Below are 15,876 nucleotides of genomic sequence, written 5' to 3'. Positions count from 1 at the left end.
CACCAGAAGAAGAAAGCAAATATGGTTGGCGGCGACGGGAGCCGAAGAGCAGCACCTATTCTGCTCACACACTGAGAAGAATTCAGCAACCAAGCGGGTGCCGCAAAGGACGTGGAAGCTGGTGGGTGAAGTCAAAGAGCCTGTGAGGTGGAGGCGGGACACGAACTGCTGCTTCCCGTTTACCACGAGTAAACTAAAGAGCACCAAAGAAAGCCGGTGAGTCCTAAAGATGGAGGTTGGGACACCAGGGTGTTTCGGCAATGCTACCAAAGAACATTAAAGGACAGTGAAATGAATTAAAGGAAATTTGAGATTCATTGTTACCTAAAGAGAACTACTGGAGGTGAATGTAACAAATTCAAGTTTGCAGGTGTGTAACGTGAGTCACATGAATGCCCTGGCAGGAGAATACACCAGGCAGAATTAAGTTTACAAGTATGTAACGTGAATTGCATGAAAGCCCTGGCAGGAGAGTACGTACACCCGGCAAAACCATGTTTGCAAGTGTGTAAAGGAAATCACATTAAAAGCCCTGGCAGCGGAATATACCAGGCCAAATTAAAGTTTGCAAGTGTGAAAGACACATAAAGACGTCATGGCAAAGGAATAAAAGCAAGACTGTGAGCAAAAGTTAACTTGAAGTAGAAAATAACCTGGCAGGGGAGTACACCAGGGGTGTTACGAAGTAGAGAGTCGTATCCAAGTTGTGTTGACTACAAGGTCTTTTATTTTGTGTGTTGAACAAAGAACTCCAAGGAGAAATTGTACACGTAGGAGTCTTGAAGTCTCTTAAAGAGAAACCTGGGGAAGGGAGCCGTCCCCTGGGACTGTGAACCTTATCCATTTGGAACCGTTTGTGTGGGAGTACATATATATATATATATATATATATATGTATATATATACATTTCTTTCGAACTTGAAAATGTGTGCACCTTTCAAGACCAGAGACATTACCTTAGCACCTTAGAGTTATTTTTAGAATGTGAGGGTGAGGATAGGATTTGGGACACAGGACCGTTTGCTTTGGACATCTTGACATTGGACAGACCCTTAGTTTTGGTTGAGGTAGGGAAAATACCTCCTAGAGTAGGGACAGTAAGGCACCTTCCAACCCTTTTTAATTTAAATATAAGTTTATGACAACAACCATGAATCATCTGTGTCCGTGTTGCATTCCTGGCTCCTCACAATATATACCTACCTATCACTCTACTGGTCACACCATCTATTGTATTCAGAATTACATCTTCATGAACTTAGTTTTGTCTTTCACCCCTAGACTCTTGGGGCGGTAGGTCTGTCTCAGATGGTATCGTTTCTCACTTGGACAATACTGGCAAGGGGTGTGATAGGAAGTGGTACTTGCATACTCATCTGATTAGGGGCGTGGGTATTACCTACACATTCATCTGCCTCATTACAATCACTTCCAGCACACATTGCAGCCATAATAACATGTCTTACTCAGCAAAGCCCATTATCAAAATCTAGGCTAACCATATTGATTATTTTCTGATAGAAGGTTACTGTTTCAAGATGGAAAGTCTGATACACTCCTATTGTGCTCTTGTAAAATACCCTCATGAGCAATGAGTATGAGCACATAAAAATGAAAGCAAATATTAACGTTTGACAAATATGTCTGTGATGAAAGGGTTGAATGCTTGAATCAATAAGTGCATACATGCATACTGGGTTGCTGCTCAGTTCATGTTTCACACCACTCAACCTAACATCAAAGTGTTTGTATAAATGAAGCATGTATACTCATGTGGATAGCCTAAGGATCAGGTCGGAGAAGAAATTAGCTATGACATTTGTCACTCAATCGTGACCATTGGGTTTCCTCTTCCCAATGCAGAGAACCATGCTGCATTTGGGAGGCTCACAAACATTTTAGAAGAGCCGGGTTGAGTCTCAGTGTTAGGATGTCATGCACAGACATCCTTTGGTAATTATATATACATATTGGAGGCAACTCAATAACTCAGAAAGAAATGAAGAAAGAAGTAAAGTGTGGTGTTTCTGTTACCCTTTCTGAAATACCATGTCAGGAAAATAGATTTTATTTTTTAAATATACGTAACAGCTTTACTTACGGTTCATCGGAATTGGGCTTCAGAAGTTCACAGGGACTTCCTCCGACGTAAACTCTTAATATAAAAAGCAAAGGAATGAGTATAGTTCTAGTTACATTAGTGAACACAATGACAATAGTAATCTTGTTCAATGTACGGTAACTAAGATACATTTAGCCTTTAACTTATCATGTTGCAATGTTCAAGATTCATTATATTGTCTACAAATGGAATCCCATTACAAAGAATATTATAGAGAGAGTTGTATTTTTCCAAACACAGTGTGCATTGATCCCAAAAACAACATCATTCATAATTTCTCTTATATTTCTCGAATATTGCCCACATATTGTTAAAGGGCACAATGGAAGATTCTTTATCATTACCACTCAACTATCATGAGGATATTCATAATGAGTAGTAAGCACAGCATTTCTATTTGACCCTTTAAACTATGTGTCTAGTAAATGATTACATTCATATCATTGTATGCATTTGGATCTGGAAAAGGACATGTCAGCATTTTGTGCTGTGTTACAAAATTATGTTTTTCTGATAATCAAAACCCTGCATCCTTGCTACGTTATCACACTGATATTCTTACAGTATAAATGTGATTATGATGCAGAAATAAATGCACTAGTAAGACACTAATATACCAGATAACCAATGTTACAGGTGGGAGAGTGCAGTTAAACAGAGCTGAAGGGCTGGAAGCATTTGGTTATCCAGCATGTTTGATTATATGGCACCATTGGGCTTCCAGTGGTGCTTAATATTCGAGCTACTGCTGTATTTTCAAATGTGGAGACTGAGTCATATCACTACACACTCGGAAACCCCCTTGCCCAATACATTGAATTACAACTACTGAATGCCCTTCATGAAATACTTCTTTTTTTTCATCACTTTCTTCTCAGCGTGCATCTACCACCCAGTCAAATTACATTCATGGAGTCTCTAAGCACTAAGAAGCACAGGGCAGTCCCCACAACTCATTACTCCAACATCAATTAACAGCAGCCTTTCTGCACTACACACCAAACACTGCATTCTCAACCACTGTGCACAATTTCTCCCGCATCTGACGTGACCAATAAATCTCCCATACCACTCAATAAAGCAAGGCATTTATTGCCCTTCCCCTTTCCTCCTTACAAACTACCCAGATGGCACTGAAACCAAGCCCAACCAATCAACAGGCTCATCTTGTTGCATAACCCTCACATGACAAATGCCCATGGGAACCCATCAACTGACATCCATGATTACTATGTACATGCATGATTGTTGAAGAAGACTGCAAAACCCAACCGCCTAATGGTGCATCGAACACAATGAACTATTTTTTCCTTGTGCCTTACTGTTTTTACTAGACTTAATGGAAATTCTAACAAGTACCACTCATTACCCACTGTGATGCCCATTGCCCAGATAGTATTTATATTATGGTAACCCTAATGGTGTATCACAAAGATAGGTCCATACAATTGAGGAATGCTGACAAAGAGATAAAACAATGAATTCACATAACTATTTTAAGAAAGCAAATTTAGATTGATTTTCTTTTTTTCAAAAAGACACACTGGCTTGAATATTTAAAAGTAGTGTTCAACAACGTAATACACATCCGGGTCATAGGCTATCTGGTGCAGAAGAGGCGAGGAGGGTTGTGGATGGTACAACCAGTGGTGATGTGTACAGGATGAGTTTCCCCCTTTTTGAAAAAGATTGCTTCAATCCTGCAAATAGGGAAAAATAAAAAGGGGGTGCTAAGTAGTGCAGCAGAGTATGTATGGTTACCTGAAGAAGTATGATCTATTTAGTTATTTTAATGTCTTCATTTGTGTTTTTACTCTTTTCATTAACTTTAGTAGGTATTTTTAAAGACTTTGCACTGCCAAAAAACACGTTGAACCAGGCCTAATTCACAGACCTGTGCAAAGTGTATTTTTGTGGAACAAAGTCACGTTGTAGTGCAGATATAGTGCTTTTTTGTGTGAATTAGGCCCGTTTAGCCGAGTGCAAAGAGTACTTTTGCAGTGCAAAGGGAATTTGATCCGCAAAAATACACTTTGCATCGCTCTGTGAATTAGTCCCGGTTCAATGTGTTTTTGGCAGTGCAAAGTCACTTTGCACCGTGCTAAACGTCCCATGAATTAGGCCCTTAATGTGAAATATTTTTAAATTTGTCTGACCAGCTTGCCACAGTTTAGGTTGATAAAGCGAATGCTGACTTATTTGATCTGATGTGAACATGTGTTTTCAATTACAAGCCTATTAAGCTGTGTGCCCAAGCTCCACTATCCATCAAATTAGGAGGTGATGGTGTAGCCATCAATCTCCACCAAATGTTGCTCTGTTTCAATCCCTTGCTGGCTTACACACATGCATTTTTAAATAGTTCTGTCTCAAGTCTGGTATCAAAACCAAATCATTATTGTCTTCCTCGACTGATCTGTTTCTTTGGGCCTCATGAGTTTTGTGGTATCCCATCAGTAAATCTGGTTGGATACCAGCAAACGGAATTACCGTTACCAGCACTCGGTCTGACGGTGTTACAGACAGATTCCAAGTGCTGGTAGAAACAATAAATCCCCATTCCATGGAGTCCCAGAGGACTCCATGGGGGGATTTGCCTGTATTATCAGTACCGCTAAAACCGGCATTTTGGCTCTTGGCTTGAGGTAATTTTGGCCACCCCAACGTCCCAGTAAACATTATTACTGCCACTTTAATTCAAGACAGGAACACTTATAATGAGTCCCTGTTTCTCCTTCATCGGTTTTGGAGTTGAGCTACCACAAAAAAGCCTTCAGACCTGAACATGTATATCCATCTTCCATGCCCGCTCATATGTCTTCTCCTACCTTGTCCATTTGCTCTCAGTCCTCTTTATGCTGTACCCTACACATATTTATAATCCTATGGGAAAGGGCGCTAGAGCGCGACCAAGATGGCGGCCGACAGCGGACCCCCCTAACCACAGGACAACTCAGCCTGGGGGAGTGCTCCGCTGTCCAACAAGAGGTATCCATCTACAGTTGACCCCCCCGGGGGACTCCCCGCACGCCATAATAACCACTGCAGAACTCACAGACCCTATCCGCTGCCACCCACGCGACAGTGGGGAAACGGTTGAGGGAGGAGACTTACAGGCAGTGAGCCACACTCGGTCCGAGAACAGCAAAGCCGCCGCAATGGGAAAATCCGATAAATCACAGAGGAAGCTGACGTTCGAGACAGGAGCCATTGTCAAAACCCCTAAAACAAACGAACGACTAGAAAGCCCGGAAGAGTCCATGCCACACGACGACGACCTCGCTCAACCGCGCAAGCCACAGACATCAGAGAGATCTTACTCGAACTAAAAGCTGGCATCGGCAATATAGACAGTAAGCTTGATACCCTGTCCACAAAAGTTGACCAGCTACAACATCGCTTGGACAAACATGGCGACAGGCTTGATACCGCCGAGCAACGAATCTCCGTCATCGAAGATAATGCGGCCTCCACGGCCACCAAGCACTTGAAACCCAAATGAAAGCTGTCATTGCTAAAAACGAGGACCTCAAAGGACGTTCCCGCCGGAACAACATTAGGATCCTAGGGGTGAGAGAGCAACAAACCACAAGAAAAATGGAAGACTTTGTGGAAACCCTATGCAAAGAGTTATTCGGAAGCCCCGCGTTGTCCAACATGTTTGTAGTGGAGCGAGCCCACAGGTTTCCGACCAGCTGTCCCATCCCCGGGACAGCCCCCCGCCCGATAATTGCCAAACTACTTAATTTCAAACACCGGGACACGATAGCGCGCCTTGCAAGGGAGAAGGGGAACCTGCAACACGACGGAGATGACGTCCAATTCTTTCCCAACTTCTCCCTGTCGGTCCAGGCGCTGTGCAGGATGTTCACCGGGGTGAAACGCCGACTACAGGACAACAAAATGCTGTACTCCATGCTATACCCTGCCAAGTTACGAATCCAACAAAACGGCAAATCCCAATTTTTTAACACGCCCGAGGAGGCAAATGCTTTTCTGGATAGGCTGAGGTGTAAACAGAACGTCGGCATCCCGAGACCCCCCAGGAGAGACCGAGTGGACAGAGACCCACTGTGACACCCAAACATGCCCAGCATCAGGCCGCTATGTGCGACGCAAAAGAGCCCCTGGCCTCCACAATCATGATGGACTTCAGGGTGCGCCTGACCTTAGAAATTCCCTAGCGCCCCAAGCGCAGCTACGTTTATGTTTTGGGTAATTGGGAGGGGAAAATTGACGGGCGAGTTGGGGGTTGCCCGTGGTTGGGAGGGAAATTGTTTAATATTATGGAAGTGTGCTCACCAGGAATCCGCGCCCCTTCACCTGCACCCGGAATTGCCCGGCGGATGCACCGACACTAGCCCTTGCCTAGGAAAACAGGAACGTAGGCACAACGCAGCTGTAATGTGGCCCAACTCAACCAACCGCTTCTCTGCCTCAAGGTCAGCCAAACTGCCTACCCACCAACAACATTCAAGTTAGCTACTTGGAATATCAGAGGGGGCAATAACCCGACCAAAACGAGAAAGATGACACAGTATCTCCGGAGGCACAAAGTGGATATTGCGCTAATTGAGGAAACCCATCTCCTACCCGGAACAGAGAATCGATGGGCCCGGGATTGGGGCTGCCATAGATACTTTGCTTCATATTCCTCATATGCCAGAGGAGTGGCAATCCTGATAAATAGATCCCGAAAATTCAAACTAATATCTGTTAGAAATGACGAGGAGGGAAGGTCACTCCTGGTACGGGGGACCATTTAAAACACGGAATTCATCATCGTAAACTCCTATGGGCCAAACACAGATGGGCACAACAACTTTGACTGGGTAATGACAAAACTGGGGGAAGCGAGGACTGCAACAATTATCTGGGCAGGCGATATGAATACCGCACTAGACCCACAGAAGGATAGGTCTCACCCATCATCTACAACTGTCTCTAAAGCAGCCCTCCAAGTTCTCGAAATTTGTAAAGCATACAATTTGGTGGACATTTGGAGACGCCAGCACAGGGAGACTCAAGACTATTCGTTCCACTCCTGGGTCCATAAAACCAGTTCCCGCCTGGACTACATATTGGTCTCCGCACACATTCAAGTCCAATGGCACCAGTGCCAAATACTGCCTAGATCAATGTCTGACCACTCAGCAGTCACAGTAGAGTGCACCCCACCAGATCCTTCAGAAGGGAGACGGCCATGGAGATTCAAACCGGGGGCATTACAGGATCAGGTGTTCGCAGATGAACTCCGCACAGAGATAGCCACCTTCCTCGAACTCAACCAGGGCTCTGTGTCATCAGCTGGAACCCTATGGGAATCCCTGAAATGTTACATTAGGGGGATCTGCTTAACAAAAGCAGAAGGAATTTTAAAACTCATCAGACGTGAACTGGCCTCAAGCGAAGCCCGCCTGAAGGAGCTTGAACGATTACACACCACATCACCCGAGCCGCACGTGCTGGCAGCATTGAAGAAGTAGCTAAACAAGTTCAGAGCGACAGAAGATCGTGAACTGAAATTCCTATCACAAGGCCACCGCATCGACCAATATGGAGAGGGGCATAAACTGGGTATCCCTCCTCTTGAGCCCAATAGCGGCAGACCGGAGACCTACACAAATAGAGCAGATCCGAAATCCCCAAGCCACCCTAGTGCACACCGACAAGGAAATAGCGGAAACCTTCCGCGCCTTCTATCAAAACTTGTTCAGGGCCAATTATACCACCACCCAAGAGGAACTAGTGCGCTATCTGAACGAAATAGAATTACACTGGGTAGATGCCACGCTAAGGGAACCTCTAAATCAACCCATCACACCAGAGGAAATCCTCCAGGCTATTAAAGAACTACCAAACACTAAAGCGCCCGGCCCCGACGGGCTAACCGGCAAGTTCTATAAAGCATTCGCACCCATCCTCGCCCCCCTACTGATACAGGTCTTCGAGGAAGCACTCAAGACCGGATCACTACCCCCGACCCTCCGTGAGGCGAACGTGATCCTACTGCATAAAGCCAACAAGCCCCCAGAAGAATGCGGTTCCTACAGACCAATCTCTTTGATCAATCTCGATAACAAGATACTAGCCAAGATCCTGGCCTCCAGATTAATCCCCCTTATGCCCACGCTGGTGCTCGCCGACCAGGCAGGGTTTGTCCCAGGACGCAACACAACATTTGGTATCAGACGCATGTTCGGAGTCATGGAAGCACTAGACCCCTCACACCAAGCAATAGCGGTCCTCCTGGACGCCGAAAAGGCGTTCAACTCCATCGAAAGGCCCTTTCTCTTTGAGGTGCTCCAGCGAATGGGTCTTGGCAAACAATACCTCAAGCTGATTGCCCTCCTGTACACCCAACCCCGGTCACACATAATCCTGGGGAAAACCAGATCAATGGCAATTGACCTACAGCAGGGAACTAGGCAGGGGTGCCCCTTATCTGCCTTACTATTTGCGCTAGTAATGGAGCCCCTCGCCTCGGACCTCCGAGCCAGACACATACACAGAGGCCTATCCTTTGGCCCTCACAAATTAATAATTTCCCTGTATGCGGATGACATCGCCCTCTATATTCGCGACCCAGCAGTGAACCTGAACCCGGTAATACATGATATCATTAAATTCAGCAACTTCTCCGGCCTAAAAATCAACCACAACAAGTAAATTATATTGCCGCTAACCCTAGAGACCCAAGAGTTCCCAGACGACTATGGCCTCAAATGGGAGCACACAAACGTCTGATACCTAGGCATCCAAATGGCCAGGGACCACCAAACTCTCTTTCAAGATAATTATGGCAAAGTAACCGAGACACTTCAAGGGAAAATTGATAGATGGAAGTCATTGCCACTTACCCTCTGGGGACGAGTGTCTCTAGTCAAAATGGTGATACTACCCAAACTCCTTTATATCTTCGTAAACCTTCCCCTACTGGTACCCCAGAAACACCTCCAACACCTTCGGAGCCTAGTCCTAGAACAGCTATGGACGGGCAAACCAGCCAGAATAGCCTATAATTTACTGATCCAACCAGTGAATAAGGGCGACATGGCACTCCCCGACCTAGAACGCTATTACTGGGCGGCACAGGCCCAATTCTTAGGCCACTGGTACGCCACGCACTTTGTCCGGCCCCATGTGCAGCTAGAGCGAGTTGTCACATCCCCTTACCTGCTGAGAGCAGCAATCTTTGGTCAAACCCACACCTCACACAACACTCTAAATACGGGTCTCTCTACCATCGCAATCTGGAAAAAAATTGCACAAAAATGCGACATTCAGACCAGGTTCTCCCCTCTCCTGCCGATAAAATGTATTCTGGGAATTCCCCTGACCACAGAGAAAGTTTATCTAAACTAGGTTGACAAGCTGAACTTAAAAGCCATCGGCGACCTTTTTCCCGAAGGGAGCTTCCTCACCCACCAACAGGCTAAAACCTGCGGAGCCTCCACTGCCCTCGACACGTTTGTCTATTTCCGCCTCAGGCGCTTCCTTCAAGTTATACTACCCTCATTCCCTATAACTATTTTGAGATCTATTTCTTTAATCACATTTGTAATCTTGAAAGCATGTGAATATCCCAACTTTCTTCATTTTTGTTATCTTCCACACCACTTTTCTTCACAGTGCCTTCTTGTATTTTTCTGAGTCCTTCAATTGAATTTTCCCTTACATCGTGTATGGCGCCTATTTTTGCACCTCATGATAGGCCTGTTTCTTTAAACAATGTGGACTCCCTCCTGTTCTTTCTGGTTTTCTTTACATTAAATCTTGGGAATGGGCCATCACTAGTTTTACTCTGATGAATCCACATGCTTTTTTTCAGTAACTTTGTTTTTTAAACAATCCTTCCTTGGTCTCCTGCTTTTCTGACTTTCTATGGTGCAATGTGCTTTGATTACGTTATGTTCGATTATTTCTACTCTGATCATGTATAATGTAGATTATGATTTCATTTGCATCTTTTACTAACTCCATTCATTCAGGTTTGTCTGTCAGTCACTCCTGCCATTGAAATGTGGATGCATGACGATTTTCTCCACATTTACTCACCCAGGACTGAAACTGCCGTCAGCTTCTCCTCACATATCCTCTACCCTTCGTAATCTAGATTTCACTTTAAAGGGTCCACTGTTACTCATATGTACTGCCTGCAGTTATTTAGCATTTGAGTAACACTTGCATACATTGTTGATCTTATTATTTTTTCAAATTCTTGTTCTTTCCCATTTAAGATTATGTTCTTTACCCTATTTTGTTGTCCAACCTTGACATCTTTCCAGTCTATTCTCTATCCAAAATTCTGTCGGCCTCTTTTCTCTTCCCCTATTTGAAGAATCTACACGAACTGTAATATAATATTTAATTTCCATTTTCCATTTCTGTTTCTTTTCATATACATTTTTCTTTTTTAGCACCTTTTTGGTTTTCATTTCGCCCTTATATCATCCACCTAAGAAGCTTTTCTCTGCTCTTCTCTACTTGTCAGTATAGCTCATACGTTTTCTGCTCCAGTACAACATGTTGTTTTTGGTCTTTTTGCAACTACATCTTAGACTATACGTTGAGTTCCTGTGATATGATATGGCATTTATAACCCACCTGTACACAAGTGTTTCTAGGCATGACAAGACAAGGAGTGGGAAACAAAGGAAGGACAAAATGACGATCTTACTAGGCCTTGTGTCATTCAGATCGCGCAAGAGCAGGGAAGGGAGAGGGGAGAAGTGCTGAGGGTGGAGGGAGGATGGAGAAGAGTGGGACAAAAGAGAAAAACAGGAGTGCAGCCAACGGGTGGCAGGCGCGGGTACTCATAAGTGCAGCCAGCAGGTGGCGAATAAATACAAGAGAGGAAACTGTATTGTTACTGATAAAGACCACAAGTGCAGGGGAGCCAAGAGGCAGTGCGGGATTGCAGCTGGGAAGGCAGAGACCTGAGCCTAAATTCAGAGGGTGACAAGGTGACCAGTGCATGGATCAAGCAGGTGATCGCCAAGGGAGAGGAAGAGAGAAGGCAGAAGCAAAGAGAAAGGTCTTGAGTTGATTCCAGAACTGGAGATAGTTCTGCTCAAGTTTCAGAGAGGAAGGGAGGCTGTTCCAGAGGGAGGCCCCAGTCGAAGAAAGAGATCTGCCCCCACCTCTTTGCTTGGAAAAGCGACTGACCCTCAAAGAGTTTGAGGTGGAGGAGCGGAGAGCTTGAGAAGGCAGATATTTAGGAAGAGAGAGTTGGGGGTATTGAGGTCCTAGGTCCCAGAAAGCCTTGTGGACAATGCAGAGGCTCTTGAACTTGATCCATGCTGCCACTGAGAGCCAGTGAAGAGATTTCAGAGCTGGAGAGATACTATCCCTGTGCTTGAGGCCAAGGACAAGTCTCACAGTCCTGTTCTGGATGAGTTGTAGATGGTGGAGAGTAGAGGCAGTAGTCAGCCTAGAAAGGACCAGAGCTCTGGAGACAGTGAGATTCTGGTGGAAAGTGAGGAAGGCAAGAATACCTCTGAGGAGGTACAGCTGGTAGTTTGACTTCTTAGAGACGTCAGAGATGTGAGGAGAGAAGGAGAGTGTGGAGTCGAAGATGACCTTGAGGTTCTTAGCCTCACAGGTAAGAGCAGGAAGAGGGCCCAGGGTGGGCGGCCAGAGCGTGAGAGGAAAGGAGGGAGCTGGTGTTCCGATAAGGAGGATCTCAGTCTTACTGGCACTAAGGCAGAGATCATTGGCGGCACACCACTTCTGAATTTGCGAAAAGACAGTCAGGAATGAGAGACATTACCAGTAAAACAGAACTTATAACACTCTTCCTTAGGTATTCTGATTATGATTGGATTGTCTTCTTAATTTTTTATTTTTAAATGTTGTTATTGTACTGTTTCTTTAAAGAATGATATAGTTAAACTGTCATCAAATAATTACAATAAATAAATAATTACAATAAATTAATAGAACTACCTAACATGATCAAACCATATGGGAACAGTATTTTTTCTAAACATTTTCACATGGGAATTCAGCACAGTTTGTTCAGCATGAATGTTAACAGAATACCTTCATTGAAAGACCGGTCTCACTATTTTGGACTAAAGCAGTATAAGTATTTGAGTAATTATAGTAGATGAAAGTAACAATACCTCTTAATCCTCAGATTTCGATTGTAAGGGTTGAAGGCACCATATGCCTCTGTATAGAATTGACCTTTGATTGATACCAATGAACCTATCAGAAACAAGCAAAAAGCAATATGTCAACCATAAATGTGCAGGAAACGGTATAAGGATATGCATACACATCTAACCATACTTCATATGTTCTTGTAAACAAAAGAAGAAAACGGAAACATGCTTGTGTTTTAACTGTCAAAAATGCACGTACATTTCACATGTTAGCAAAATCAATAGTAAGGGCAAATGCAGAGCTGTGAGGCTATATTTACTCCATTGCCACACATTCCTCAACTGTAGAAAATTGTCTAATCATACATTTCTTTCCACTGCGTGATTTTTGAATAATTGTTATTGTTTGCATTTGTTGTCCTTAATGCCATTTTGTTACTATTGAATTATCAAGGACTGACCTGGGACACCGGACAAGGGTACAACAGTTGTTATTGATGGGGTCCGTTCTTGCAGTGGCTACAAAAACAAAGGAAACATGCATTAAATAGCATTATATCATAATACTTATCGAACACTTTCTCTTTAACTCTTTTCCAAGAGTCCCATTCAAAATAACATGTGAGGAGTCCTACTTCACTAAGACCATTCATAGGGTTTTATCTATATTGCAGGTAAAAGCTTTAAAATATATATACTGTCACTCAAAGACAACACAATTAAATGCAGGAGTAATATTAGATTCAGTGCAGAGATATGAGGTAAACTTCAAGTACAACTTTCACAGGAACCTACAGATACAATAGCCAGATATGAAGATTGTAGAAGAAAAGCTAAGATTCTTTATAACAAAAATAACTTCAGGTTAGCCTTCTTGGTCCTCATTACGAGTTCGGTGGTGTCTGGGTGGTAAATCTGCCCAGATACTGCCAAACTGTATTACTGTTACTGCCACTTGGTCCGGTGGTATTATCGCAAGATTACAAGTGGCGTTGGAGGTCTATATCCCCATTTTATTTAGTCCTTCCGACTCAATGGGGCATTGTTTGCAGAATTACAGCGACAGTAATTCTTCTGTAGTAATTCCACCAAAATGTGTCGGAAAGCTGCTGGATTTACCTCCAGCTCATAGTTGGAGGGGAATCCTCCAACTTTCTGCCAAAGTTATAGTTGGGTGGTGTGGTAATGTGGCGGTATATGGGTAATGCCACCACATTTTACCAGCACTGCCTAACTTGTAATGAGCCGTCTTTGCAGAATTTCATAGTTGTCTGCAATGCAGGAGATAGCTTTGCAGTATTTCTTAACATGCAGTGCAATGTAGAAGCAGTTTGTTGTCCTGGTTTTATCAGTGTTACAGTTCGACAGGTGGTCTAGACAACCAGAAAAGCACAATTTTAATTTCATGAGTTTGCAGTAACAAATGTATTCCTGATTCAAACTGCGACTTTATATGCAAATCCAAAAGTATTCACTACAGTGGTCCGACAATGCTGACCATTCAGCAGGTTGGAAGATTCTCGTAAAGATGCTTCTTTCTGCTATTGCTGGGGGAAGACTGGCTCTTTCACTTTTACATGTCAGAGTCTATGCAGGCCACATAGCCAGCCATCTTACATTAGACGTTCTGAAGAGCTTGTGACAAATGAGGAAGGCATTAGGCTAGTCCACCTCTGGTTGCTGAAAGAGGGTGGTGGGCACGCACATAGTAACAAACAAGTACACACTGGCAGAGTGTGTCCTAGAAACCAGTCTTGAGGATTCTAGAACTGTCAGCTTCAGGGATGGCAGCTTGAGGCTTGAGCTCGCTCTCCACCTGTGACTGATTCATCTACTATGGCTGAAGCACTGATTCCGGAGACTTCACAATTGCTAAGAGACAGAAAAAAGCACAACAAATTCACTTAAAGAGGAAAGGGATGTCAAGATTTTGGAGATGCTTCCGAAAATGACTGCTTATATTGCTGAGATAAAATGAAAGCGGTTTGCTTCTGAAACAAAAGTGTCAGGAGATGGCTCTTAAAATTGACACCTTGGAAACACAGACGCACACCTTAGATGAGAGGATTGTGAAGATATCGTATACAATCAGATATCGTATAAAATCAGAGACCTCCAGCTTCAGAATCAGAAACTCAACCTCACGTTATCTCAACAGGAGAATCATTCAAGGAGAAATGTGGAATTCCAGAAAATGCCGAGCAGGGAAATCCAACTGAGTTTATACAAAAGAATCTTGAATTTGTATCCCAGACACTTTACAGATATTGAAAGAGCGCATAGGTTCTTAGACCCAAAACCCCTAGTTGGCCAGAGACCTCATCACTTATTATTGCATTTTTGTTATTTCCTGTCAAGGAGATGGTTTCAAAACGTGCGCGAGAACTAGGGGATTTATCTTGGAGCGGCCACAAAAAAAAACATACCTGAATCCCCCGCGGGGGATGAAGGCGGCCTCCAGCCCTGTGGAGGTTCAAAGCGGGGATCCTCGCTTTATTAATACAAACATACACAAACAGCACTCTGGTACCGGAACGAGGAAGAGGGATGCCGAGTACTAAGACCGATACTGAGTAAATGAACATTTTCTGCACCTGCGGCCCAGGAGGCGGTATAAATGTCCTGCTCAGGTGATGCTGAGGAGATTGCATGGGAGATCGCCAGAGAGATTATCAGTGGAACGCTTGCAGGAGAAGGCAGAAGTCTTTGCAGCGGAAGAGGATTGTGATGGGAGCCATCAGAAGGTCTCTGAGAGCAGAGCTGCTCTGCAGTCTTCCTGGAGTCATAGGGAATCCAGTATCCATACAACAGAAGTGGTGGAGATCCTGTGACTGAGGCGCTGAGGTGGGAGCCGATGTGGAGTGCAGCACCCGGAGACAGCATACCAGGTGGGTCAAAGGAGCCTGAATGACTCCGCAACACAGTGGAGAGAACCACGTGGTTTCGGCAGGGCAGAGCGCAGGCGAATGAGCAAAGAACCACTTGGGCAGTGTGAATGCTGTTCCAGTTTTGAATTTACGACTTCTGACAGTATGAGAAGGAAAAGGCTGAGAAAACTGAATGAAAGGGTTTGTTTGTGAATATTGAATTGTGAATACGAAACTGAAAAGGTCAAGAGAGGGCCAAGGAAAAGTGAAGTTTGGAACTTGTGAAAACGGCCGTGAGCAGGGTGCAAATTCCCAGCAGAAGAGTTAACTGGGAATTTGATGATGATGGATTTAAAGTGACTAGAATGAAATGAGATGAAACCTTGTATTTTGAGTACCGAACAGAAAGAAAGCAGTTGGTGATGATCCCTGATACAAAAGGAACTGTGAATTGTGTAAACTGAAGAAAGCAAGCATAGGCAAGTGCCATATGAATCTAAAGAACTGTGTATACTGAAAGAATAAGCATTGGCAAAAGCTTTGTGAACATTTGAAAATATAACAAGTGAATGGTGGCGAACCAAACATTGAGAATATTGAGGATACAAGCAATACCACTGTAAAGCTGAAACAGTGGCAGTGTCACTGTGAAGAAGCAAGTAAGGTGTGTCGGTTGCATGACCTGTAATGTGTGGACCTTGTGGTCCAGAAAGCACACCTAGACCGAATGTGTTGTTTTGGAACATTGAAAGACTTGCAAGCTTGGGGGAGGGAACC

General features: G+C 44.0%; 1 protein-coding gene across 1 annotated transcript in view; it reads right to left on the bottom strand.

Moving 5' to 3' along the window:
* The window catches only part of LOC138498335 (fibrocystin-L-like), a 94,757-nt gene that overhangs the window by 73,457 nt on the left and 5,424 nt on the right, over positions 1-15,876 (bottom strand). The window contains exons 2-4 of the mRNA XM_069622134.1: positions 12,694-12,751; positions 12,251-12,335; positions 2,103-2,156 (exon numbers count right to left, since the gene is read on the bottom strand). Coding sequence (XP_069478235.1) covers positions 2,103-2,156; positions 12,251-12,335; positions 12,694-12,751 — 197 coding nt within the window. The remainder of the gene's footprint in view (positions 1-2,102; positions 2,157-12,250; positions 12,336-12,693; positions 12,752-15,876) is intronic.

The sequence above is a fragment of the Ambystoma mexicanum genome, chromosome 5q (genome assembly GCF_040938575.1).
Source record: "Ambystoma mexicanum isolate Mex_15411 chromosome 5q, UKY_AmexF1_1, whole genome shotgun sequence".
Lineage (NCBI taxonomy): Eukaryota > Metazoa > Chordata > Amphibia > Caudata > Ambystomatidae > Ambystoma > Ambystoma mexicanum.
This window is presented reverse-complemented; position numbering and strand designations above follow the sequence as displayed.